The sequence below is a fragment of the Enhydra lutris genome, unplaced genomic scaffold (assembly GCF_002288905.1).
Source record: "Enhydra lutris kenyoni isolate GAN:26980312 unplaced genomic scaffold, ASM228890v2 scaffoldscaffold45, whole genome shotgun sequence".
Lineage (NCBI taxonomy): Eukaryota > Metazoa > Chordata > Mammalia > Carnivora > Mustelidae > Enhydra > Enhydra lutris.
Genome location: NW_019154129.1, coordinates 7,119,915 through 7,147,323, shown reverse-complemented (window position 1 = coordinate 7,147,323; position 27,409 = coordinate 7,119,915). Strand labels below are relative to the sequence as shown.

Sequence of the window (27,409 nt, the reverse complement as noted above, 5' to 3'; positions counted from 1 at the left end):
TCAGCGGGTCCTCTGTGGAGCTGTGGGAGCATTTCTTTGCAAGATCTATCCCCAGCCTGGAATGGTGAGGTCGTTGGACCTCTGCCTCCTTTGGTATTCAAACAGGCTCCAGGCTGTACACCAGGGTAGCCTGCACACAGAAGCCCACGGTTGCCAACCTTTGGCATCTTCCTAGCTTTCTACTTTTGACCAGCAGTGCACCATCTAGTGGCACCTTGGTTGTTTTTATTTGGAAACTTACATCATCGTAGCACTTTCTGGAAATGTCACTTTAGGCAAGGCAGAGCAACATAATGAGGGAGGCACTCTGCCAACCAGATGAGGTGGGTTTCACAACTGGGAGAGGCTGAGGAACTTACGTGAGGGCACACGGTTAGTGGGGAACTGGGATTTGAACCCAGAGCACGCAGTCCTAACCACTGTATTATTATCATCACAATTTGTCTCCCTCTTAAAATATCATCTGAGCCTGCTTTGCAAGTTTCTTGGCAGGGACTGTGTTTTAAACCTCTTGAGGGCCCCCTGGAGAATTGAGCCCAGTGGGGTTTGTTTGTTTGTTTGTAGGAGATGCTCAGTAAATCATTGTTTTACAGATCTGGATGAAACCCAGTGCAGTATGTCTTTTATAATTTATCTGGAGGACAAAGATGCAAGGGAAGAGGAACTTTGTTCGACTAGCCCCACAGAGATAATGACTGGGGGTTGGTCAGGGAAGATGAGGTCGCCCTGGGCTCCTGGCTTCCTGCCACCATCTGACCCCCGGAAGCAACTTGTCATGAGGTTGGGGAGAAAGGGGGTATTGAGGGGGGGCCTTGGGGGAATATAGAGGGGGAAGGCTGACAAGCAATGAGGTATCTAGAATATCAAAATAGCCTCACTGAGTGGGCTCCGCCCCCATTTGGTGAAACTAAGGCTAGAGGGTCCTCAAGGTCAAAGGCAGAGCTGGAACACAATGCCATTGTCTAGACCCACAGTTCCAAAGATCTTCATTCCTTCCTCAGGAGGAGAGGTAGAGTCAACACGCAAGGACGTATTTCTTCTCATGCTCTTTTCTCGCCGCGTAGGGCAATGCCGAAGAGTTTGGGGTAGCAAAAGTGACCCTTTCTCCCTCTCAGGGCCGCCCGAGACTCTCAAGGATACACTCCCTTGTCTGGGAACAGATCACCTGCTACATTGAGCCTAGCCTCATCGTCCTCCTCTGTAAAATGAGTAGAATGAGGTTATCCATCTAGAGCATTTAGCACAGCTCCCGACACAGCACACTGCCCGCTGCGGGGAGGGACCACTGCGTCAGCAGGCACCAGCAGTCGTCAGGTTACTTAAGTAAGAGGTAGAACAGTTTGCTAATACTCGATTTCCCTCGGGGGAGAGAGAAATGAATTTATTCCAGAAAGCATTTTAATGCCGACGGTCTTTCAAAACCTGTGGTGTAGTACAAAGTGGGGACAGAAATGAAGTCCCAAGGGACTTTTGGTGGCCGGAAGATTAGGAACTTTTTCTCAACTTGGACATGGAAGGTGGTAGCTCGGGAGGGAAGGGCGGGTTCAAAGAGGACCTTCTAAAAATACTGCTCGTTTACCAAAAAGACACAGACCACTTCTCTGCTGTTCCCCCAGACAACTTCTCAAAAGGAGAAATCGTCTTGCCTCCTGTCACCAGGCGAGGGCACCTCCCCAGGGTGCCTGGGGACCCAGAGTGGTTGGAAGAACTGTGGCTTTGGGGCCAGGCCGTTGGCTCAGATCCTACCCATCTTCTCTCAGCCTGTTTCCTTATCTGAGCAATGGGAAAACGAATCACAAATGTGTGTGTTAGACTGAGCAGAATCAGATCCTCACATCAGGTCACGCGGGCACCCGTGGATTCTAGTTCTGTATAACTTTTATGGATGGAGAGAGCCTGCCATGCATAGGAGCCTGCTGGGGTCTGGGGACAGGTGAACTAGACAGACAGGGCTCCTGCCCTTCCAGGACTGTGTGATTTGCCCTGTGCGGTGGCAGCTGAAGGGGACTTGCCCTCTACAGTGGGGTGATTTGAGCCAACTCTGTCCCATGTCCCCTCTAGAGTGGCACATGGAGGAAAGAGTCCAGCCAGGGGCCTTTGAGGCAGTTCCTAAACATCTAGAGACACAGGGAACATGGTTGTAGGGACACTGGGAGGACTCAAGCCAAGATATAAGTCAAGTTAGGCATGAATGGGAGGCACCGTGGCTTTGGGAGATCAAGACCAGGAGACTAGACTCCAGAAATGAGCCCCAGGTCTGCAGAGTCCTAACATAATGGGATTCCTTTGACTGTAGGCCTCCTGTGTGCCTCCAAGAGCCTCTCCTGGCCTTGCAGCGGTCCCACAAGGGAAGCTTCATTATCCTGACCTAGTAGTGGAAAAAATGATACTCAGAGAGGGGAAGTCACTTGCTTAATGCCTCCTAGCCAGGATTCAAACTCAAACTCCCCAACCAGCTGACCTTGGACAAGCCATTTGATGGATGTGTTTGAGTATCCTCGTCTATCAAATGGGCATTAAATCCTGCCTTCTCCCTAAAGCTCTTTGGGAGCTCAGACGGGGGGGTGGGATGGAGGCAGAAGCTCATTACGAGCTGGAGATCCCATTCTACTCAAGACAGATGCATAAAGTGTAGGGTTCGTCTTAGGGTAGCTGGAAGGGAGGTGCTGAGGTGTGTATGTTCTGGGTATCTGAGTGTGGACGTCATCTTCTTCTACCTTTTCTTCTTCATTTTCTTTGAAAGAGACAGTGCATGAGTGGGATGGTTGAAAGCAGAGGGGGAATGAGAGAGAGAATCTTAAGCAGGATCCATGCTCAGCATGGAGCCTAATGCAGGGCTTGTTCTCAAGACCCTGAGATCACAACCTGAGCTGAAACCAAGAGTTAGATGCTTAACAGACTGAGCCACCCAGGCGTCCCAAGAGTAGACGTCCTATTATCTGGGTTTAGCCAATGACACAGAACCTGGGCCCGTGGGTGACTTTTCTCTAGTCACCTTCTCAGTGGTAGCCATGGGGGACATGAGCAGACCTCCCAGGCTGCACTTCTGGGGGCTTTCTTGTTCTTGTGGGGTCTGTGGGTCCTCCTTATGTAAAAGAACAGAAAGCTTGGCTTTGCAATGTTGTGACTTATGGAGAAATGAAAGAGAAGGGGTTCCTTCATCAACCTCACAGACGTTAGAAGCAAATTAATAATCATTAATAATAATAATAGTGATGTTGATGGCCATCCTCCGCATTTGCTCACCATGTACGTGATGGATGCCATTTTAAACCACCATTCACCAAGCGGCTCATTAAGCACCAGTCACCTTTCTGAGGGCTTTAGGATAATTAACTCCCCTGATCCTTATGAGTTACCGATTACGATTCCCGTTTTACAGATCAGGGAACTGAGGCTCCAGGAGGTTGATAAAATGAACTTGCCCAAGTTGTGGTGGGTGGGAATGGTTTCAGAGACCGGCAGTTTGACTCCAAAGCTCACACAAGTTGGCTTGTTTCTCTTCTGTCCATGTGTTTCTCTGGGGTCTGATCGCATTTGGGAAGGCTGTCCAAAGTTTGAAGCTGAGCCCTCAACAGTGAGGCTGGGTTACAATTCTTCAGGCTCCTCCCCATTGACACCTCCTGCCATCACCCGTCTGTGACAGGAGCTGGTTCCTCCCTAACCCTGGGCCTCGATATGATGGGGGTTGTTCATTGAATGGAAACATTCTGATTGGCAAGAAAGAGCACTGGACAGAGAGTCTTGTGCTGGGGGAGATCAGGTCCAGGCTTGGCCAGGGACAGGTAATGGTGCCTTGAGCAAGTCGCGTCCCTTCTCAGGGTCTCATCTGCTCTGTAAAGTGAAGGAGGTTGGACTTGGAGGTCCCTGGCAGACCCGTTACTCTGGGAATAAACAGTATGGGAAACTTGACCAAAGTTACCCAACTCATTGGTGAAATGCCTGGGCTCAATCCAGAGCTGCTGTCACCAGATCTGGCTGCTTGGAAAAAGAGGCAGATGGCTACAATGTAAGCTGTCCCTAAATACCACAGACTGAGAAGGGGAGGAAGGCAGTGGGCAAGATTTAGGGAGGGGGTTCTTTTACCTCCAGGAAAGAACAGATTTCTTCTCTAATTCTCAGGCTACTGTGCCGAGAGGAGTGGGAGTTCTCCTTCCCCTTCCCCCAACCCCAGGCTTGGCTTCATGACAAGAAAAGGGTGGGGGCCCCATCTTTCAGTTCTGCTTCCTCCAGTCATGGCTGGATGGACCTTTGAGGCAAGTCTGTGATGTTCAGGTTCCTGTAGCCAACCCCCCACCCCCCAGCCCATTATCCAGAGACAGCCCCTGCCAGGGCCCCATGTTGGATTGGAAAATTCATTTTCTGTGATATCCAGGGTCTGCGCAGAGACCCCCCAATAGGGAGTGAGATTTTTCAATGAGTCAAATGAAAAGAAGCAGCTGGAGGGTAGTGGTGAATTGTGTGTGTGTGTTTCCCTGACCCTCCCCTCTTTGATCCTTCCCACTTCACCTCCACTTTCTTGTGGCCCAGGCGGGGGCACTCAGAAGGCTCTGGCAGATCCTCTGGCCTTCAAGGCCAGCTCCCCTCCTGCCTCTTCTAAGAAACTCTGAGTCCTTCCAGCAATTGTCTGCATTTCATGTCTAGAAGGATGAATGTCCCCCCCACCAAAGATATGTCCACATCAAATCCCTAGAACCTGTGAATGTGACCTTATTTGGAGAAAGAGTCTTTGTAGGTGTAATCAAGTTAAGGACCTTGAAATAAGATCATCTTGGATTTTGCGGGTGGTCCTAAATCCAAAGGCAAGTGTCCTTTTAAGAGAAAGGGAAAAGGTTTGAGACATGCAGAGGAGATGATGGGACCACTGAGGCAGAGACTATAGGGATCTGGCCACATGGTCACAAGGAAAGGAATGCTGAGGGTTTCCAGAAGCTACAAGAGGCAAGGAAGGACTGTCCCCTAGAGCCTCTGGCAACACCTTGGTTTTGGACTTCTGACCCGCAGAATGGTGAGCGACTAAGGCTCTGCTGTTTTTTTTTTCTTTTTTTTATTTTAAAGATTTTATTTACTTATTTGACAGACAGAGATCACAAGTAGGCAGAGAGGCAGGCAGAGAGAGAGGAGGAAGCAGGCTCCCTGCTGAGCAGAGAGCCCAGTGCGGGGCTCGATCCCAGGATGCTGGGATCATGACCTGAGCCGAAGGCAGAGGCTTAACCCACTGAGCCACCCAGGTGCCCCAAGGCTCTGCTGTTTTAAGCTGCTCAGTTTGTGGTGCTTTGCTCCAGCGGGTCTGGAAAATGAACCCACTAGGGAGTGGAACAGGAGCCCCGAGGCAAGTGCATGAGGCTTCAGAGTGGTTCTACCCAGAAAGAGCTGCGTGTTATCAGCGATGTTATTTGGCCTCATTTGCAAAATGGAGACAATAATGCCTATCTTCCCAGGCTGGTTTTTGTTTTGTGTTTACAGCTTTATTGGGATGTAATTCACATAGTGTGTAATTCACCCATTTATTTTTTTAAGTAATTATTTTTAGAAAGAGAGGGAGAGGGAGGAGGGGGAAGGGCAGAAAGAGCAGGAGACAGTCTCAAGCAGAGTCCTTGCTGAGCAGGGAGCCCAACATGGGGCTCAATTCCAGGACCCTGAGATCATGACCTCAGCTGAAATCAAGAATTGCACACTTAGCCAGCAGGGCCACCCAGGTCCCGTGCAATTCACCCATTTAAAATGCACTGCTGGGGGCGCCTGGGTGGCTCAGTGGGTTGGGCCTCTGCCTTCGGCTCAGGTCATGATCTCAGGGTCCTGGGATCGAGCCCCGCATCGGGCTCTCTGCTCAGCAGGGAGCCTGCTTCCCCTTCTCTCTCTGCTTGCCTCTCTGCCTACTTGTGATCTCTCTCTGTCATATAAATAAATAAAAAATAAAATAAAATAAAATAAAATGCACTGCTGGGGGGGCACCTGGGTGGTTCAGTGGGTTAAAGCCTCTGCCTTTGGCTCAGGTCATGATCCCAGTGTCCTGGTATCGAGCCCCACATCGGGCTCTCTACTCTGCAGGGAGCCTGCTTCCGCCTCTCTCTCTATCTGTCTGCCTCTCTGCCTACTTGTGATCTCTGTCTGTCAAATAAATAAATAAAATCTTAAAATAAAATAAAATAAAATGCACCACTGGTGGTCTTTGTAGTATATCCACACAGTGGTACAACCATCCCCACATTCGCTAAAGAACGTTTTTGACAGCCCCCAAAAGAAACACCACCTCCATGATTATTTGCCCCCTTGTTTTTTCCACAACTCTCTCCCAACCCTAGCCCACCACTATTCTACTTTATCTGTAAGGATTTGCCTATTCTGCATTTTCATATAAATGGGATCATACCATTCATGGCCCCTTGTGTCTGGCTTCTTTCGATGATCATCATGTTTTCAGGTTTGATCCATGTTGTAACTTGTATCAGTACCTTATTCTTTTTCTGGCTGCATAGTATTCCATGGTTTGGATTTATCCCTTTTTGTTGATTTTTTTAAAAATGTATTTATTGGGGCGCCTGGGTGGCTCAGTGGGTTAAAGCCTCTGCCTTCGGCTCAGGTCATGATCTCAGGGTCCTGGGATCGAGCCCCGCATCGGGCTCTCTGCTCTGCGAGGAGCCTGCTTCCCTCTCTCTCTGCCTGCCTCTCTGCCTACTTGTGATCGCTCTCTGTCAAATAAATAAATAAAATCTTTTAAAAAAAATGTATTTATTTGACAGATGGAGATCACAAGTAGGCAAAGAGGCAGGCTGAGAGAGAGGAAGAGAAGCAGGCTCCCTGCTGAGCAGAAAGCCCGATTCAGGGCTCAATCCCAGGACCCTGGGCTCATGATCTGAGCCAAAGGCAGAGGCTTTAACCCACTGAGCCACCCAGGCGCCCCTGTTGATTCATTTATTGAGAGAAACTTGAGTTGTTTCCCTGTTTTGGCTGTTATGAATTATGCACCTATGAAATTTCACATACTAGTTTTTGCATGGACATGTCCAGGGTGTTTGGAAGGTTGAATGAAGCAGAATCGAAGGTATCTGATACACCCTTCACCAAATGAGGAATCTTAGAATCTGCCCCAACTCCTGCAATTTACAGCTTAGGAAACTGAGGCATGGAGAGGAGCAGAGACTTGTTCGAGATCAGCTAAGGTGATAGATCATAGCACTTAATTGCATCTGCTTGTATCAGAATGCCCAGCACCAAATCCCAGTTCCACGTGGAGCTGGGTCACTTTAGGTCCGTCACCTCCCCTCTCGGATCCTCAGCGTCTTCATGTGAAAAGTGAGGGTAGTAAGAGTATCTACCTCATATGGTTTTTGATGTAAGAATGGAAAGTTCCAGCCCATGTGTCTGGCACATGGTAGATGCTCTACAGATCTCGACTCTTACCATGGCAGCGCCAGAGTTGGACCCGGAGTCTCCTGGCTCCCAGGTGTAAGAGGTCTTGAATCTACACTTCCCCAGTTCCCTTTCCTGTATGGTGGGCATCTTCCCAGAGTGATTATAAGTTCCTTGGGGGAAGGAGATAGGACTTCCTCTCGCCACTGCCCGGAGTGTGTAAGAGGTGCCGAATGAGCACTTCTGCTCGCTTTCTCCGGCTCTCCCAAACTCTGGCCTTCACCAGGTGACCCAGCTAGGAACTGTGGTAGGTGTTAATTCTCTACATCTTTCCAATGCTCCCTGCACTGACTGAATGTGTCTCCCTTCCAGGCAGTGGGCACTGTGCTGCCATGGAGCTGGGGCCTCTAGAAGGCGGGTACCTGGAGCTTCTCAACAGCAGTGCTGATCCCTTGCAGCTCTACCACCTCTATGACCAGACGGACCTGGCTAGAGAAGAGCTTGAGCTCTGCTCAGGTGGGCTCTCCCTGCTCAGGCCCCTCCCAGGTCCTTCCTCACCCCTCAGCAACTGGGGGTTGGGGGGGTGGGAGGCTGGGCAGGCGACGTTCTGACCGCTGAGCTCTGGTCAGCACCACGGACAGCTCCAAGCGCGCCCTCGTTTGCTTCCGGAGGGGACTTCCCCCCAGCCCCGCCCCGCCTCTCCTTCCTTCCCCACTAGCCCTCTTCCCAGACTTTTCCTGCTTCATCCGTGGGGCTTTTCCCTCCAGAACCCGACATGGACACCATCAACTGCGAACAGTTCAGCAAACTGTTGTGTGACATCGAAGGTGATGAAGAGACCAGGGAGGCTTATGCCAATATCGGTGAGGAAGCATTCTGAACCCAGAAAAAGGCCAGTCGAGGGGAAGAGTTCCTTTTTTTCTTTTGCTAACCTCACCCATTCACCACAAGTCACAGAGAGCTCCTCCCTCATAAATTAGGGCAAGGGTGGGGGGGGATTGCAGAGCAAGAGCTAGAAAAGAGACTCCAGGGAAATGGGGAGATGACCTCTTGCCCAATGACCACCAGGCAAAGTCTTTTATATTCTCTGCCTCCAGTTCTATACCTTTTTTTATTTCTTGCTCTTCTTGCTTCCTTCCACACAGCCCATACCATATACCCCTCCCTGTCTTCTCCCTAGCTCCTAAGCCAAATGACTCTAGTATTTGTAATATCTACCATTTGGGCTCATTTTTTGCTCACTGATCACTGTATGTGTGTTACTGCATTGAATCCATACAACAACAACAAAGGAAATAGATCCTATTAATATCTCCTTTTTGCAGAGGAGGAAATCGAGGCTTAGAGAGTTAAAGGAATGTTACCCAAGCCTGCATTAGAGATAGCAATGGTCAGCCACGAGATTGAAAGCTAGGTCTTTCTCATTTCAAAGTCCTTCTTTTTAACCATGAAGAGGAAAGTGTCTAGGGTGGGGAGGTTCTCTAAGGCTTAAGCTGAGAGGCTTATCTGCAGGTTTAAAAAGGGCTACTACTTCGAAATAAGGGCAGGACTCTGGGGAGAGGTGTTGCTGTTGGTTTTTGCCTTTGTTTTTTGGAGGGGAGTGGGGTAAAGTTTCCCTCCTTATGACTATCTCATAGAGTCTCTGTTGAGTTAGAAAAAGATGCCCCCTCTTATGGAGGATACAACCCCCATTTTTCCTCTTGCTGGGCAACCTTGTGCAGAACCTGCACAACTGTTCTTTGTGGCCCTTTTCCTGGCAACCCAAGAGCCACATAACTCGGGAGGTCGTGCATAGCGTGAATGTGGCCAGTCTTTCCCCAGTCCACAGTTAATCCTGCAGCACACAAAGTGGAGAATGGAGAGTAGTAACTGTGTGTCTCAAAAATTACAGAACTGAGACGTCTGCCCACTTCCTTTCCTTCTTGGGAACTTACTTGAGGAAGCAGAAGTGTTTGGTGTTGAGGACTTTCGTATTTCTCACAGCTGGAGGCAGTGATGAAGGATTTGAGCATTACTTAGGATTTAGGGGGTTTTTTTGCAGGAAGTGGAAGCCGCCAAAGCAAGGGAAGGGGGAAGCTTCGTCCAAATCATTGGGCTTTCTCTGTGCTTCTAGAAAGCCAGGCTCTGGCCTGAGCGTGCAATCATTTGAGGCATCTTGAAATATATGTAGAAAATGGCTTCCATATGTGCATGGTAGGTATAATAATCACACCTCCCTCGTGGGATGGCTGAGGATTGGATGAGTTTCTCTGTGTAAAGTGTTTAGGAAAGAAAGAAATTTGCATAGGGTGAGTCAGGTGCCCCCCCACCCTGACCCCACTACCACCATCACCATCATCAGAGATATCAAGGTCACTGCTGCCCTTTCATGGCTCTCCATTGCTGATAAAACCAAGCCCTACCTTTCCCCCAACATGAAACTTTCCTGCAGACACCTGTCTCTGAGTTTCTCAAACACCTTTCCTCACCCCGTCCTCACTGCCCAAAACCCTCCGCTTTCCACCTCTCTGACTGTGACCATCTTTCAATGGCTGGCTCTGAGATCCCTTCCCTCTGGAGCCCTCCCTGACAGATCCATGCTGCCATACACTGTTTCCTCTGCCCTCTTGCCATGACAGCTGTCTTTCCCTGGGCTCCCAGTCATGTACCATCTGATAAAAAGAACCACTGTTTCTTAAGTGCCTGTGATGTCCTGGCTACTGTATCTGATGCTTTAACTTAGAGGCAGAGCCTCTAATCCTCACCATGCATCCTTGGGTTGTAGGCATTTCTTATTCTCATTACACAGCTGAGGACGTGGAGCCCCAGAGAGGTTAAGTCATTGGTCCAAGCTTGCACAGCTAGTAGGGTTAACGGGGGTCAAGCTGGGATTGAAACTTAAAGCCCGTGACAACTCTACCACACTGCCTTGTACTACTTTACAGCAATAGTTAAGTTTTCATGGATGTGTATCATCCCTTCAACTAGACTGAGAGCCCATGAAGGTTCAGGGTTCCTTCATTAATTTGATCTTTGAGTCAGGAAACGCTGATTGAGCCCCCCGCCCCATGCATGCCAAGGCTGGAGGGTCACAGTTCCCTGGTGCCCACCCCAAGGCCAGGCACACAGTGGGTATTCAGAAAACTCATTGACTGACTGTTCTTTTCCTTGTCTGGGCAGCGGAACTGGACCAGTACGTGTTTCAGGACTCCCAGCTGGATGGTCTGGGCAAAGACATTTTCAGTAAGTTGGGGGACTCTTGGCTCAGCCTGCATTTCCTTCCTTGTTCCTTGGCGAGCAACCTGATGACCTCCCTTCGAAGGATGGTCAGATCCTGCCCCAGCACAGGGACAATGAAGGCTCACTTTGGGCATCCGCTGGCTGTGTGTTGCAGTCTCTCTCTCTTTTTTTTCCCCCCCAAAGTCGAGCACATAGGATTGGAAGAAATGATCAGCGAGAATGTGGAGGTGCTGGAGGAAGCAGGGCAGAAAAGTCAGAAAAGACGTGAGTAAGCCCTTCTCAGATCTGACTTCAGGTTGCTTGACTCCTGGCCCTGCCTTGGCTCCAGAGCCTGCTGTGGCTCCCAGTGGCTTCCCTTGTTAAGTCCTGTCTGCTCTGCCTGGGTTTGGATGTCCCACCCTCCACTCCCCTCACCATTGCTCCCTGGTGACCCAGGGAGGAAGCAGACAGCCCTGGTGCTAAGGCCATTCTCCAGGTGTGTCTCTAGGGACATTTGGGCTCTGGCTTCTCTTTCATCCTTAGTTGTCACCCCTGTCTTTGAGGGAGGTGTCTTCAACCGTAGATTCTAGAGTCAGCAAGAACTGGGTATGAGTCCGGGTCTGTTATCTCTGGACTCTGTGGCCTTGAGCAAGTGCCTATCCCTCTCTGCGCCTCCTACTCTGTCTCCCTTTCTACTTAATCTGTCCTTACTGGCAGTCATCTTTTTATCCCATCAGTTTTTAAATGCAAATCAGATCATTTTGCTGCCCTGCTAACCCTCCAATGGCTACCAAATACATACACAAGGCAGATATGATCTGACCCTTCCCACCTCTCCAAGCTTGCCATGGGGCAGGACACTCCAGCCACACTGGCTTCCTACCATTCCTAGAACTCACGTACCCTTTCCAGCCTCAGGGCCTCACGTGCCCTTGGCTCTTGAGGTTCTATCTGGAACACCCTTTTCCCAGTTCTTCCCAAGGCAGGCTCCTATGAATCCTTGAGGTCTTGGCTAACATGTCACCTCCTCCTGGAGGCCTTCCCTGACCACCTTTCCACATGGATCACCTTGCTGATTTTCACCTTGTGTGTGTCTCTCCTCGTCCCTTAGCAGTTGTCACCATTAGGACTTTTTAAAATTTATTGCCTTTTGCCTGGTTCCCTGCTGCGAGAACAGCGATCTTGTCTTCCTTCCTCGTGAACTACACCCCCAGGATCTAGCACAGGGCCTCCAGTAGCGCCTCAGTAAATGTCCACCGAGTGCGAATATCTGTAAAATGGGCTCAACAGTCGAGTGAGAGCTTACTACGTTCCAGACCACATATCAGACTTGTACCTATTACGTGATCTGTCCACAGATAAAGCAGGTGCATGCTATAAAAATTCAAAAGGTGCGAGGATATTCAGTGGGAAAAAAAAAATCTCCCTCCCACTCCTGTCCCCTAGACCCTCAGTTCGCCTCCCTGAAAACAGCCTACTTGGCTGGTTCCCTCCAGGGAATTCCTCTTGCTGGCTTGCTTTGTTTGTTTTATCTGATAAGCATTTTCCCCAGCATTTTACTATGAAGCTTTGCAACATGAAATAAAGGGGAAAGAATCATACTGCAAATGTTTCCCTTAACATACCTCTGTCTGTCCGTCCATCTATCCCTCTATCCACCCACTCATCCATTCGTTTTTCTATTGGGAACATTTCAAAGTAAACTGCAGACTCCACACACTTCCCCGTAGGTCCGTTAGCATTCTCGTTCTCCTTCAGCACCGCGTGGAATTTCGCTGGGTGGGTGAACCGTGATTTAGGCAGCCCCTTGCTGAGGGGCGCGTAGGACTTTTCCCCCGCTAGTGTGCTACTGCTCGATACTTAGCTCACCGATTTTCCATGCGTTCCTGCAGAGTAGGAAGCTCTGCCCCTGTTTCCCAGATGAGTGATCAAAGGCTCACAGAGGCGGGGTGCCTGGGTGTCTCAGTGGGTTAAAGCTTCTGCCTTCAGCTCAGGTCACGATCCCAGGGTCCTGGGATCAAGCCCCGCATCGGGCTCTCTGCTCAGTGGGGAGCCTACTTCCCCCACCCCCGCTCTCTCTGCCTACTTGTGATCTCTGTCTGTCAAATAAATAAATAAAATCTTTAAAGAAAAAAAAAAAAAGGGCTCACAGAGGCTCTGTTGCAAAAACACCGGGCTAGGGAGGGACCCCAAAGCAGGTTGTTGTTGTTTTTGTTTTTATTTTCCTAAACTCATAATTGTCTTGTGTCCCCTTTGTGGTTCTGCCTCTTCTAGTCCCTCACTGCCCTGGGTCTTCAAGGTGGGGTTTGGGCACAAGCAGGCCAGCAGGGTGACAAGGGTTGGGGGAAGGGGGGGGACTGGGAGCTGCAGGGCCACTTCCCAGCCATTAAAGGCAAGGCCATAGGGGCTGCTGGGGTTCATGGGCCCCTCATGGCCGGGACCACACCTTCCTTGGGGCGGCTGACCATGATGTTGTCTTTGCAGCCTTCCCAGAGGAGCTGCCCGTGGACTTGAAGCACAGGAAGCTAGGTGAGCAGGGTGGGGTGCACCGAGGTGGGGGGCAGAGTGTGAGGCAGGGAAGCCAGGGCCTCTTCAGGACCATGAATGAACTGGCAGTGGAAAGCCAAGGCTCAGAGAGGGGAGGTCACTTGTCCAAGATCACACAGCCAGTGAGAGACGGAGCTGGGATTCAAACCAAGATTCGGTCATGACTCCGTTGCCCCTGCTCTGCCGTTTAAAGGCCGCTGGGAGATTCGACTTCTACAAAGCCTCTCCCCCGACACCCCTTCTTAAATTCTGAGTCAGAGTTGAGGCCCCACTTTCTGCCTTACTCTGCTGCCCCTCCCAGACCACACTTCTCCTTTTGGAGGGCGGAGTCACCTAGGGTCAGCTGGTCACCCAGAGCCCTCTGGCCTCCTGAGAGCCCTTTGCCTCAGCGAGCCTCTTCCCCAGGCTCACCGTCCCCTACCAGAGGCTGCGTCCTCTCCCTCCACCTCCCCTCTCATCCCACTCAGTTGTTATTATGAAGTGTTATTCCAGAGTGAGGAAGCAGCTCACAGTCTAATGAGGTAAGCCTAGTCCCTGCCCTCAGAAAGTTCTAATCTGGTGGCGGAGACTGGGTCCCCGCCCCTGAAGAATCTAGAACGCTGGAGAAGTGATCCCTGCCTTCGGAAATCTCTTAGTCTGATGGGAGAGACTGGGTTCCTACTTTCCAAGACCACCAGTCTGATGGGGGAGACAGGAGCTCTGCCTGTGAAGACCCCAGGGTGATAGAGAAGTAGTTCCTGTGTTCAGAGAGCTCCCAATCTGATGGGAAAAGCAAATGTCTATCCTCTTCTATCTGCTTACTAAAGGGAGGACAGAAACTGCCCCACTCAGATGGGACAGCACAGGACAGACCTTGCCTCCTTTGGGGAGTGCTTGGGGCCTCGTAGGGTCCCCCCAGGGGCTCAGTGGCTGGCTGTGGAAGGTGGTAGGGGCCTGACCCAACAGCCAGTGACAGGGAAAGGGCCGGGGGTGTGGAAGGCTGCCTGGCACAGGGAAGTTGCCGACAGAACAGCTTCCCCCAGGGCTGAGAAAAGGACAGGAGCTCCCTCCAACTGCCAGGAGAGAGATCCACTCTGCTTCTGCGATCCTCCCCAGAAGGGCCCCGCCAGACGCCCCCTCAGATCCCACCCATGGTCCCCTGGATCTAACGTGGTCCTCTTCCTCACAGCTGAGCCCGTCACTGTGCCCATGGTGACTGGCACGTTCCTGGTGGGGCCAGTGAGCGACTCCTCGGCACTGCCCTGCCTGTCACCTCCTGCTGTGTTCAACAAGGAGCCAGAATCCAACCAGCGTTGGCTGGAGGAGACCGTCCTGATGCCTGGTATATTAGGGACTTGGAGAGGGGGCGTTTTCCTCCCTCCCGGGGGTGCCTGAAAAGTGGCCACAGCAAGGCCCACCAGGGACAGGAACCCTCCCCCCATGTTGGTGCCACCCATATCCCTCCCAGCTAGTCCCATCCCTCAGGGTCCCCATCAGCTCAGTCTGTGCCCGAGAATGTGCCTCAACAGGAAACCTCCCTGGGAGATAGAGCCAGGAGTCCCCTCCTATGAGGGCATTTGCCCAGCAGCCGTCTTCGTTCATCAGCTATGAGCTGAGGACCTCGTCTGCCCGCTCACTCTGCTGGGTGCTGGGGACAGACACAGCTGCTGCTCTGGGGGACAGTGGAGCCCTTTAGAGAGGGAGTCAGGTCTTAATTGCATGATCAGAGAATGGGATTACGAACACTGGCGCTCACTGCCTTTGTCTCCTGCAGTGCCCCCTTCCAGTTCCTTGCTGGGCTGCCTCAGCCTTCCTGCTGGACCCATTCAGATTGTCCCCAGCCTCCCCTCTCTGCCCCAGGGGCTCTGGCAGATCTCAGGGCCTGGGACAGGGGTGTCCAGTATGGTCATCTATCAAGGTGAGTGTTCGAGACCTAGCCTCCTCCACCCTGCCCTCTCTTGCGGCTATCTGAGCACTCCCTGCCCCGTCCTCCCCCAACCCCAAGCATTTGACACCTTCTCATAATCCTCCCTCCCCAGAACACCCTTCTCTGACCCCCTTTCCCATCTATCAAAGCATAAGAGTAGAGGTCCCCGAGGTGGTCTGGGTGAAGGACCTACTCAGGGGCTGTAGCTTTCTATGTATCTATCTCTTTCCCCCACTAAGCCTTAGATTTGCCTTTTTTCCCCCTTTGTGTTAAACCTTATTATATTTAAAAATCACATCAATACTTGCTCATTCACAAGCCAAACAAAATGAGAAGCTTACAAGAGTCACGGAGGCTCTTCTGCACTCTCTTAGCCTAGGGTGGCGGGAGGTTTTGTGTGCCTCTTTGCGTGGCTTTTTGGAATTGCCTTCTTTCCTGATTGGCAGGCTGGTCCCTGCTGACCTCCCCCACTGAGGAGCTGTGAATTGCCCAGGGCAAGGCTCGTTTGGGCTTTCAGGGCTGGGAGAGAGGATGAAGCCAGTGGGCAAGACTTTCACCCAATCCAAGAGCATCCTTTAAACGTTGGAGGCTGGGTTTTTTGTATAAGGCACTGGTGGCCCCAAAGCAAGGGAACATGCCTGACCTGACATCCAGACCAATGAGCACTGACCGCAGAGCACGAAGAGTGTTACTGTAACAGACTGTGCCCATTTCACAGGTGGGGAAACCAAGTCGCAGTGAGCTAGGTGTAACTCCAGAGTTCTTTCCTCAGTCCTGTCCTGAGAGGTCTTCCTTTGGAAGTTCCCCAGTCTCCTCCCCAGACTTTCCAAGCTGCTCAGCCTCCTTTGGGATAGAGGGGTGACCCAAGTGGGGCCCGGGGTGGATACCTAGTTGTTCTGACCCTTCCCTTTGTCCCAATATAGGCGAGATGCCCCAGGCCAGCCAAGTGCTTCCTTCTAATGGCCCAGCTGTGCAGGGCCTCCCCAAGTCCCCAGATCGGCCTGGCTCTACCAGCCCCTTTGCTCCGTCTGCAACTGACCTTCCTGGCATGCCAGAACCAGCCTTGACCTCCCGTGCAAATACAACAGGTAAGGACCCTTGGGGGCTCATGGGAGTTAAAGGAAGCAGGACAGAGGCCCTAGGCGAAGGCATCATCTCAATCAGGTCCATGAGCCAAGCTGTCCCCAGGGACAAGCAGGCTGTGTTTATAGGTAAGACAAGGCAGGGGGGTCTCGGAGTGGAGGGCAAAGGAGAACCCGTGTTCCATCTAAACTGGGCCACTGGCCTTCCGCTACTTGCCACCGGGCACGAAACCAGACCTAGTGCAGCCGGACCTTCTGAATGGTCAACAGAATCTGCAAATTCTCGGTTTTTACACAGGTACTACGCTTTTTAAAGCACTGGTTAAAATTTGTAAAGCAGCGCTGGCCCAAGAAAGGCCTCTTTGAGTGGGATACAGCCTCAGCTCACCACCTTATGACCATTGTCTCGGGGGAGACCCAGCCCCCAGCCCCCTCACCCGTTGGTTCTGCCTTTGGAGAGGACTGAATGTCCCTGAGGCAGGAAGGTCCCCGGGGAACGCCCTTCACCCAAATTTCTTCATCCGCAGAGGACCAGATGTCCCCTACCCAGTGCCTGGAAGCTCATGAAGTCTCCAGCAAGCCTCCAAAATGGCCTGGTGAGTGAGAGGGGGCGGACTCTCTGTGCCCTGGGGACAGGAGGTGGAAACCCAGATCCGGCTCTGTCTCAGTCACTCAACCCGTACTCAGCCCTTTCCTGTTGGCTGCCTTGCTCACGCCTCTGCTCCTTTACTGTTCTGTGAGCAGATCATGTGTGCAGAGGTCCCGCCCTTGTAAGCCCACGCCGGGGGTTGGCATCTGGTTTTCCAGGCCGAGGGAATGAATGAGGGGAGAGCAGATGAAGGAGAGAGCTGACTCTGGGCACCGGGGTGATGGGAAGTGGGATGATGAGACCAGGATCGAGCCCCAAGTCTCACTCTGTTCTGTGAGCTCTTCTAAGCAGATACATGGAATCATGCCTAACATCAAGATACAGATACATGGAATCAAGCCCTAATATCATCCCCCTTTTGCAGAGCGGGGACTCCTGGGGGACCCCTGGAGCCATAGCAGGGTCCATAACATGCTCAGTAATTAGCTATGGACCTGGGATTTGAACCAGATACACGGATTCCACTCTCTTAACTCTCAATACTGCCCCCCACCCCATGGACTTTCTGTAGCGGGGGTGCTAAAGAAGGGGGTTAGGGAGTAAATGAAGGGGCGGATAAGGAAGGGAGAAGACTGGTGAATGAGGGGTGTGAGAGTCAATGAATGAATGAATGAAGTCTGCGTCACAAGGCACCGGGTGGGGGCCAAGATGCTGGTGGTGGCCGTGGGGCTGGTGATGGCCCATCCTGCGGCCAGCACCGTCCCCACCCATGACACGCACAGACACACACGCCCTTGGGCCTTTGCAGAGAGCGTGGAGCAGTTCTGCCGTTCCCTCCGGGACAAGTACCGGGCCGAGCCCGCAGACCCGGAAGGCATCCTGGTGGAGGTGGAGCTGGTGAGGGCGCGGCTGGAGAGGGGCGGCGACAAGAGCCAGGAGCGGGGGCTGGCCACCCCGGACTGGGCAGAGCGGCAGCTGGCCCGCGGGGGTCCGGCCGAGGTGCTGCTGGCTGCCGGGGACCGCCGGCGGCCGCGGGAGACGCAGGTGATCGCCGTGCTGGGCAAAGCAGGACAGGGGAAGAGCCGCTGGGCTCGGGAAGTGAGCCGCGCCTGGGCCTGCGGCCAGCTGCCCCAGTACGACTTCGTCTTCTACTTCCCCTGCCACTGTCTGGACCGTGCGGGGGACCGTTACCGCCTGCAGGATCTGCTCTTCTGCCTGGGCCCCCAGCCACAGCCCGCGGACGAGGTCTTCAGCCACGTCTTGAGGAGGCCCGACCGGGTTCTGCTCATCCTGGACGCCTTCGAGGGTCTCGAAGGCCAAGACGGCCTCCTGCACAGCGCAGGCGGACCTGTGTCCACAGAGCCGCACTCCTTCCGGGGGCTGCTGGCTGGGCTCTTCCAGCGGAAGCTGCTGCGAGGCTGCACTGTGCTGCTCACGGCCCGGCCCCGGGGCCGCCTGGCCCAGAGCCTCAGCAAGGCCGACGTCCTGTTCGAGGTGACCGGCTTCTCCGCCGAGCAGGCAGAGACCTACGTGACCAGCTACCTGGAGCGCGCTGGGGTCCCCGAGCGCCGAGAGCGAGCCCTGGCGCTCCTCCATGGCCGGCCCTTCCTCCTCAGCCTCAGCCACAGTCCCACTGTGTGCCGGGCCGTGTGCCGGCTCTCCGAGGCCCTCCTGGAGCTGGGCGGTGAGGCCGAGCTGCCCTCCACGCTCACGGGACTCTACGTGGGGCTGCTGAGCCCTGCGGCCCGCGACAGCCCCCCGGGGGCCCTGGCGGGACTGGCCAGGCTGGCCTGGGAGCTGGGCCGCAGACACAGTGGCACCCTGCGGGACAGCCAGTTCCCGTCCGCGGAGGTGAGGGCCTGGGCCGTGGCCCAAGGCCTGGTGCAGCCCGTCCCGGGGGCCCCGGACGCGGAGCTGGCCTTCTCCAGCTTCCTCCTGCAGTGCTTCCTGGGGGCCTTGTGGCTGGCTCTGAGCACCGAGATCAAGGACAAGGAGCTGCCACAGTACTTGGCCTTGACCCCGAGGAAGAAGAGGCCGTATGACAACTGGCTGGAGGGCGTGCCGCGCTTCCTGGCTGGGCTGCTTTTCCAGCCTCACGCCCATGGCCTCGGAGCCCTGGTGGGACCGGCGGGGGCCGCGGTGGGGGCCAGGAAGCAGAAGGCACTCAGCAGGTACCTGAAGCGGCTGCAGCCCGGGACGCTCCGGGCCGGGCGGCTGCTGGAGCTCCTGCACTGTGCCCACGAGGCTGCGGACGCCGGGCTCTGGCAGTATGTGGTGCAGGGGCTCCCGGCCCGCCTCTCCTTCCTGGGCACCCGGCTCACACCGCCCAACGCCTATGTGCTGCACAGCGCCTTGGAGGCGGCCGGCCGAGACTTCTCCCTGGACCTCCGCAGCACTGGCATCGACCCTGCTGGGCTGGGGAGCCTCGTGGGACTCCGCTGTGTCACCCATTTCAGGTGGGGCAGGGGGGCAGTGTTTCTGCTGTGGGCTTGGCGCTGGTCCTGGTGCTGGGCGCCGTGGTGGGGTCTCGGTCAGAATGCACGGTAGCCGGGCGGGTGGGGGGGGGCGGAAGGGATGCCTTCCGTTTTCAAGATGAGGACATCCAGGCTCAGAGAGGGGCAGCAGCTCGCCCAAGGTCACACAGCCCGTGAAGGACAGCGTCTTCCACCCATATTTGTGGAGTTTTTTAATTAAAATTTTTTTTTCTATTTTAGAGAGGTGGGGGAGGAGAGGGAGAGGGAAAGACTCTCAAGCAGACTCCACGCTGAGCAGAGCCAGACGTGGGGCTTGACCTCACGACCCTGAGATCATGACCCGAGGCCAAACCAAGAATCTGACGCTTAACCGGCTGAGCCACCCAGGCGGCCCTTCAATCAGTATCCATTCTGCTTCATCTTCAACTGTCCATCAGAGCAGTCTTCCTAGAACTTGCATCTGGTCATATTCTATCCCTCCAATTCCTTAACTTGGCTCATTTAAGTCGTTCTGGGATCTGTTTGATCACTTCAGCCTCATCTGCAGAAAATCTCTCCCACTTCCCCCCCAAATATACTTCACCCAAGCTATGAAGTCCTGTACCATTATACTGGTTCAACCAAGGATTCACCACTGAGCTCCCTGGTAGCCAAAGCAAAAAGCGAAACCAAACCACTGGGAGGGCTGAGAAAAGGGAGGTATCAGTAGGAACTGGAGTGGGCATAGAAGGCTTCCTGGAGGAGGTAGGGATAAAGTTGAGGACAATGTCTGAATAGGTAGGAGGTTCCTTCATGGAGCTGCCCCTCCATTATGGTCTAGCCCAGCCCTTGTGCCTGGGTCTGAGGCCCTTTCTCCGCAGGGCTTCGCTGAGTGACACGGTGGGCCTGTGGGAGTCTCTACAGCAGCGTGGGGAGACTGAGCTGCTCCGGGCAGTGGAGGAGAAGTTCACCATCGAGCCTTTCAAGGCCAAATCCCCAAAGGATGTGGAAGACTTGGGCAACCTCGTGCAGATCCAGAGGTGAGGAGGAGAGGGTGTGAGAGGTGGCACAGACCATGCAGGTTGAGGACAGGCAGGACTCAACGTTAAGTTTGCCATTGGTACTTCTCCTCTCCTTGGGGACACCTGAGCTCTCCCCAGGCCACCCAGAATCTCCCGCTGTAGGCACCCCCTGGGCAGAGCCGCTAGGACCCATCACCTCGTGCCATTCAAAACTAGCCATCATGAATCCAATTCGTCCTCAGCTCGAGCCAGACAGACACTCCCTGCTAAGGGTAGAGAGGTTGCCTTCTGCATCTAGTGACAGAAGTAACACGGATGGCCGCCCTTCAAGGCAGCCAGGACGAGAACTGTCCCCATCTGATAGATGGCAAAGCTGGAAGGTCCAGAAGGCAGAGAAAGTTGGCTGTGGAGCAGCTGTCTCTCATTCTGTCTTCATCCATTGCTGGACCACCTACTGTGTGTACTGTGTGCTTCTGGGCCCGGGTTTGGTAAGCACCTGCTCCGAGGCTCTTTTCCATGAAACCCACAGGACAGCCTTCATAACGCCCTATTCTGAGATTTTTTTTTTTAAGATTTTATTTATTTATTTGACAGAGAGAGAAATCGCAAGTAGGCAGAGGCAGGCAGAGAGAGAGGGGGAAGCAGGCTCCCCGCTGAGCAGAGAGCCCAGTGCGGGCCTCGATCCCAGGACCCTGAGATCATGACCTGAGCTGAAGGCAGAGGCTTAACCCACTGAGCCACCCAGGCACCCTCTGAGATTTTTTTTTTTTTTTTTTTTAGAATTTATTTACTTGAGAGAGAGAGAAGATGGGAGAGAGAGAGAGCATGAGAAGGGGGAGGGCCAGAGGGAGAAGCAGACTCCCCGTCAAGCAGGGAGCCCGATGTGGGACTCGATCCCGGGACTCCAGGATCATGACCTGAGCCGAAGGCAGTCGCTTAACCAACTGAGCCACCCAGGTGCCCCTCTGAGATATTTTTTTAACAGGGGACAACAACAGCCCCCAAGGAAGGCAGGCCTCCCCAGGAATTTGGGGCCCAGAGGCAGGCATCCTGGATCTCTCGTGTAGGGACTCAGGGAAAGGCGAAGAGCCTGCTGTCCGCTAACATTGCCGCCCGTTCTCTCCAGGACAAGGAGTTCCTCGGAAGACACAGCTGGAGAGCTCCCTGCCGTCCGGGACCTGAAGAAGCTGGAGTTTGCGTAAGCAGAGGAGTGAACAGTCTTGGGTCCCTGTGAGGTCTCTTATCTACCGTTATTATCAGGGCCTGTCCACTGGGGATGGAGATAGGTCCCCAAAATCATTTTTTAAAAATATTTTATTGATTTATTTGAGAGAAAGAGAGAGAGAGAGAGAGTGGGAGGAGGAGCAGAGGGAGAGAGACAAGCAGACTCCGCCATGCTGAGCTTGGAGCCCGATGCTGGGCTTGATCCCGGGACCTTGAGATCATGACCTGAGCCAAAGGCAGATGCTTAACTGACTGAGCCACCCAGGTACCCCCTCAAAATCATTCTTATCCTATTGTCTCGCTCTTTTGGAAGCCAGCTTCCAGCATCTGGGGATCGGCTGGCCAGGGCTGGGGCTGGAGCTTCTTGGGTGTGACGCCAAGTGGCCCATTTACCGGTGAACATCCGCCTTCCCATTCATTCAGTGGACAGAGTCCATTGACTGAGGCCACTGTCCTCAATGAGCCCGAAGTTTAGTGTAAATAGACAGTTACCCCCTGCTGTGATTGGTGGCCCATAGTGGCCAGGGGGTGGGGAGTCCATGGGGACCCTCTGGAGAAGGTGACTGAAGGGTTGATGGTTGCCTGGCTCTTGCTCCAACAAAGGAAGAAACTAAATTCGTGTACGATCCTTGTTAGAGATCTAAAATCATCTAACAATTAGGAAGAAATTATTAAACACCTACAGTGTACTCAGTGCAATTTACATATGATCTGGGAGGCGGTCACTGCCTTCCCCATCTTACAGATGAGAAAACTGAGGCCTAGCCATGTTAAGTGGCTTGCCCAAGGTCCCCAGCTGGTCACTCACCAGCTACCTGCCCCTCCTGATCTCTGCTCCCCCGCACCCCAGGAAAAGCAAGCATTTCTGGTTTTTAACAGAGACAAGGTGCCACATTTGTGCAGAATTAAAAACGTTGCTGGAAAGAGGAAATGCGTGAAAACAATCACCAAGGGCCCCTTCTGGCTCTGAATTATTTTCAGCTTAAAAAGCCCCGAGGCTGAGGTCGGAAGTGTGCTCTGGGGAACAATAGCCGTGAGGTGGAACGGCCCAGAACCAGGAGACTAGCCACCTGGAGGCCAGAAGCCCCAAGAAAGTTCTGAGGAAGGAAGGAAGGAAGGAAAGGACTATTTTGGGTGTGTGACTGCCAGCCACCGTGCCTGGTACCATGCAGGCCCTCACGGCCTGGAGATAAGCCCTGTTGGCTGCTCAGAACCCGTGAGGTGCTCTGTGGGGGGACGGGGTCCTTCCCTGAATCAGCCCTTGAAGAGGTACCCTCCGTATCCTGTACTGCCTTCCCTGCTCCCTTCACTCCAGCCCCAGGGGTCTCCTTGCTGGCCTCCAGGCTCACTACACAGGGTCTGACCCCTGGGCCTTTGCACTGCCTTGCCTTCTGCCCACGATGCTCTTCCCCAGACACCTTCACGGCCCACGCCACTAGTCTCTCACTTCCTTCTCGTATCCACCAAGCCAAATGCTCCCGTGTTTGAAAGTACCATTCTACCCTGACTGCCACCGTACTAGTCTCTGAATTACTGCTTATCTCCCGTGCCAGATAATCGACCGATTTCTTTGATTATCTGTCTTGCCCCCGGGACCGTCAGCTCCATGAACAAGGGACAGGATCTCTGTCTGTTTTGTTCATGGCCCTGTCCTGGACAGGTTTATATGGACCTGGCCCCCAGGAGGCGAGCCGTCAGTGTCAGATGTGTGAACGCCATCATCCCGCCGGCAAGCTCACGGGACAGCGGCCAGATGCTGCGGAGACCGAGACTGGGCTGACAGGACTTGCCCACATGGTCCCACTGGGGCCACGTGGTCGGGCCCAGCTTCAAATCAGACATCGAACTCCCCCCTCGTGACCTTTTACGAAGGTTCGCGGTTCCCAGACTTCGAGATTGCAAAGACAGAGAGTATTTTAGAGTAAATTTGAGGGACTATAGGCAGTTACCACCTTTTCGTTTTTATCAAATGGGTTCATACAATAAATCCTGCTGGCACCATAATTTTATCAAAGAATGAACATTTTCTTGCAGGAAACACCCCAGAGGACACGATTTCAGAATAAAGGACAGTTAAATGGACATTGAGTCTACTTAGCCATATTTTAAAAGCAGAACAGGACAGCCCTCCACCGTCTTTATTTTTCTCATTCCCTGGAAGTCGGGTGTAAATGCTGATCCACACTGTGAGACCTTGTGTGAATTAGTCAATCCCTCTGTGCCTTGGTTTCCCCATCTGTAAAATGGAGATAAGAAGTGCCCTTAGCTCAGAGTTGTGAGGATGAAATGACATCTACTCTGAGTGAAGGACCTGGTGTGTGTCTGGCATATAAGTCCTCTATAAATGGTTTTATTTGTTATAAAATGTTTGAAGGGGCGGGGGGTGGGAGGCTGGGGGAGCCAGGTGGTGGGTATTGGAGAGGGCACGGATTGCATGGAGCACTGGGTGTGGTGCAAAAACAAGGAATACTGTTATGCTGAAAAAAAAATTATAAAAAAAAATTATATAAGAAAAAAAAAATGTAATGACACAGGGGCGCCTGGCTGGCTCAATCAGTAGAGCACGCAATTCTTGATCTCAGGGTTGTGAGTTCGAGCCCCACGATGGGTGTAGAGATTACTTAAAAAATAAATAAATTTTTTTAAATTAAAAAATTTAAAAATAACGTAATGGCAGATAAGTAAAGCCATTTTTCTCAAGACTGGTGGTGGTCCTCAGGCCAGAGTTTGGGAACCACTTCCCCAGGCCTGGAGCCCAGCTGCCTCTAGGGGGGCTTTGGTGAAGTCTGGCAAAGCAGAAGGGACTGGGGTGCCATCTGGTGGGGATCAAGGGGAGGGAGGGCACTGGGGAGGCAGGGAGGGGCCGGGGGAGGGGTCTCAGACTGGACCTGCCTTCCACCTACCTTGGTACCTCACTGAGGAGCCTTGACTGTTCTGGGGGTGTTACCTCTGTTCTTTGCCTTCTAGGCTGGGCTCCGTCTTAGGCCCCCAGGCTTTTCCCAAACTGGTGAGGATCCTCGAGGCGTTTTCCTCCCTTCAGCATCTGGAGTGAGTATGGACGCAGACGCCCTCTGGTTTTGATAACCCCAACCCTGCCCCTGAGGACGGTGCACACGGAAGGACCTTCTCTGTCCCTCCCTCGCTTCCCCTCTCCTGCTGCTTCCTCAGTGTGGCTGGTGGGAATGGCCACATGACCCCACTGCAGGGAAGGGAGGACAGATGAGAGAATCTCCAAGAACATAGAAGGTTGAGTCCCCTTGTGACCTCTGAAACTTCTTTTCCCTTGCCGGGCTCCCATGCTGTTCCTGGCACCGCCAGGAGGAGGCAGGGTCTTTGCATAGTTGTGGTCCCGAGAGGGTTAAGGAAGTTGCCGGACCTCATGGGGCTGGGGGTGGGGGGAGTGGGGGCAAAAGATTCGGGTCTATGGGGAGTCAGAACCTCGTCCCCTGGTTGGCTCTTGACAGTTTGTCTATGGTGTGTCCAAGGAAGGGGGGGATGGGAGGAGGCTGCCAGGCCGCTGGCCTCCTGGGTGTGCGCTGACAGCCCATCCCTCTGATTCCACCTGCAGCCTGGACTCGCTGAGCGAGAACAAGATCGGGGATGAGGGTGTCGAGCAGCTGTCAGCCACCTTCCCTCGGCTGAAGGCCCTGGAGACTCTCAAGTGAGTGCTGGAACTGCCCTTGGACTTTTGCGTTCTGTTCTTCCGGTCACTCACCCATTCGGTCATTTCATTGGTTAATTTCATCAGATCCCGAAGGAGCACCTGCTATGGACAGGCACCGTTCGGGGTCCTGGAGACCCCGCTTTAAACAACGATCAAAGTCCCTGACCTCAGGGATCTATCTCCTAGTAAACAAGCAAACAGATAAATCCGTGATTATGAAGCACACAGTGATGAACGTAAATAACGTTTAGTGAGACAAAGTTCTGCTGCGCGGTGCGAGAGGAGAAATGGACGAGGATGTGTCACTAAAACATCATCAAAATAGTAAATCTTTATTAAAGAAAGAAAAAAGAAAAAAGAGGGGTGCCTGGGTGGCTCAGTGGGTAAAGCCTCTGCCTTCGGCTCAGGCCATGATCGCAGGGTCCTAGGATCGACTCCCACATCGGGCTCTCTGCTCAGCGGGGAGCCTGCTTCCCCCTCTCTCTCTGCCTGCCTCTCTGCCTACTTGTGATTTCTCCCTGTCAAATAAATAAGTAAAATCTTAAAAAAAAAAAAAAAAAAGAAAAGAAAAAGAAAAAAGGAGCGCCTCAGAGTCGAGTTCAAGCCTCACGCTGGGCTCAAAAAACCAACCAACTGTCCTGGGTATTGGGAAGTGGATGGATGTGATGTGGGAGGATTCGCATGATCGTTTACTGAACGTAGAGGGGATTGTCAAAGCCTGTCCACACTCCACTTCTTAACTGGCTCGGGATGGCTGCAGGATTCGCTTTGGGATTTCTTTGACTGTAGGACACTGAGACTTCCCCAGTTTTATAGCATTCTGGGGGATGCTGTGGATAAGCTAGCTCTCCCTCTCTCCCCCACTCCTCCCTTCGTCTCTCCCTCCCTCTCCAACCTTTCCTTCCTGTCTTTTTCCCACCCACTTAAGTATTTACTGAGCACCTACTATATGCTGGGCACAAGAGTACAGTAACAAGACAGACCTGACGTTAAACAAATAATAGGAACACATAGTCAAGTCTAGTGTGGAAATGTGGTCCAAAGGGAAGAGAAGGATGCCATCGAATCATAGAACAGGTGTGGGGGGCACATGAGCTCTCTCTTTATCATCACTCCCACATCCCACCCAGCCAAGCATGGGACAGCATCTGTATTTACTAAGAATCGGCATGTTGCCCGTGACTCTCCTCCAGGTAGACAGCCATGTGTTTGCTGCTCAGGCCACTGTGTGGGGAAGTGAGAGTTCCCCAGCTCTGCCCCAGCTGGGTGGGCACGGATAGGGAAGGCCATCAGACTGGGTCCTGAGCCCTTCCCCTCGCTGTGTCTCTGCAGCTTGTCCCAGAACAGCATCACTGACGTGGGTGCCTGCAAGCTCGCCGAGGCCTTGCCCTCCCTGGCTTCATCCCTCCTCAGGCTGAGGTGAGTGGGGCCCCCACTGAGCTGGCGGGCTGGGGGAGGGTGGAGAGCCCCCCTTTCTGCCAGAGCTGCAGAGCCCAGCGCTGGGGCTAGAGAGAATCCCTGCCGGGTATTGTGTTTGCTTTTCTTGCACAACTAGGTGCAGGGCGGGGGTGGGGTGGGGGGAGGGGCTTTGACCTAAAATCCAATATGAACATGATTCCCCCCCCCCCCCCCGCCCCCGAGCTGGGCCATGCCAAGGCCCCAAACAAGAGGATAGCAGGGCCTGGGGAGATGCGCCTGACAAGCTGGGAAAGTTGCTTACTCGTTTGGAAAATGGGGACCGTCCCAGTGGCCTATGGAAAGCACTTGGCACAATGCCCGTTTCTAGTACACAGTAAATATTGGCCCTCTTTCCCCAGGGGATGGCAGGACTGAGGCTTTTTCTGGAGTCCAGCGGTGACAGTTTCTAGAAGGCTGACTGCGAACAGGCAGCCTTGGCTGGCTCTTGCAGCTCACACAGTGCCTGCACTGCCACCTTCTGGTAGGCCTTGGCATAGCACTTCTGGCTTTTGATGACTTCCAGCCTGGCTCCCCGGGTGGTCCCGGGTGTGACAAGGGGAGCTCAGACCAGAGCCCCAGCCATGCAGCTCAGCCTTGCCAGCTCTCCTCTCTGGCCAGGCTTTCCGACTCCCTCCTCATCACCCGCCAAGGACAGACAGAGTCACATTCCCAGAGGAGATGGTATCTGGTTCATGTAGTTATTGAAGAATCCACCTTTTATCATTCCAGCCAGGGTCACCATGTACAGCTGTATGGGTTGTGTATTGTGCAAATCATAGTCTATGTGATTGGCACTCCCTAGACTTGTGCAGGACATCTAATTACCTCTAATATCAACTATGGGCCAGTACTTGTGCTAGGAATACAGCTAGAGATACAGCTATGAACAAAACAGTCCTTGTCTTCAGGCTTC

General features: G+C 53.2%; 1 protein-coding gene across 9 annotated transcripts in view; it reads left to right on the top strand.

The window, feature by feature from the left end:
• Positions 1-27,409, top strand: part of LOC111156254 (class II major histocompatibility complex transactivator) — a 46,184-nt gene that overhangs the window by 15,210 nt on the left and 3,565 nt on the right. For 8 of the 9 annotated variants that reach the window (XM_022517012.1, XM_022517014.1, XM_022517013.1 and 5 more), the window contains 15 exons: positions 7,726-7,869; positions 8,121-8,216; positions 10,513-10,575; positions 10,756-10,836; positions 13,036-13,080; positions 14,267-14,419; positions 14,852-14,995; positions 15,928-16,092; positions 16,614-16,682; positions 17,484-19,131; positions 20,010-20,168; positions 21,277-21,348; positions 24,342-24,422; positions 24,943-25,035; positions 26,371-26,457. In XM_022517012.1, the coding sequence (XP_022372720.1) occupies positions 7,726-7,869; positions 8,121-8,216; positions 10,513-10,575; positions 10,756-10,836; positions 13,036-13,080; positions 14,267-14,419; positions 14,852-14,995; positions 15,928-16,092; positions 16,614-16,682; positions 17,484-19,131; positions 20,010-20,168; positions 21,277-21,348; positions 24,342-24,422; positions 24,943-25,035; positions 26,371-26,457 (3,100 nt within the window). Of the gene's footprint in view, positions 1-7,725; positions 7,870-8,120; positions 8,217-10,512; positions 10,576-10,755; positions 10,837-13,035; positions 13,081-14,266; positions 14,420-14,851; positions 14,996-15,927; positions 16,093-16,613; positions 16,683-17,483; positions 19,132-19,969; positions 20,169-21,276; positions 21,349-24,341; positions 24,423-24,942; positions 25,036-26,370; positions 26,458-27,409 lie in introns of those variants that run through there. The other variant, XM_022517020.1, reaches the window with a different exon arrangement.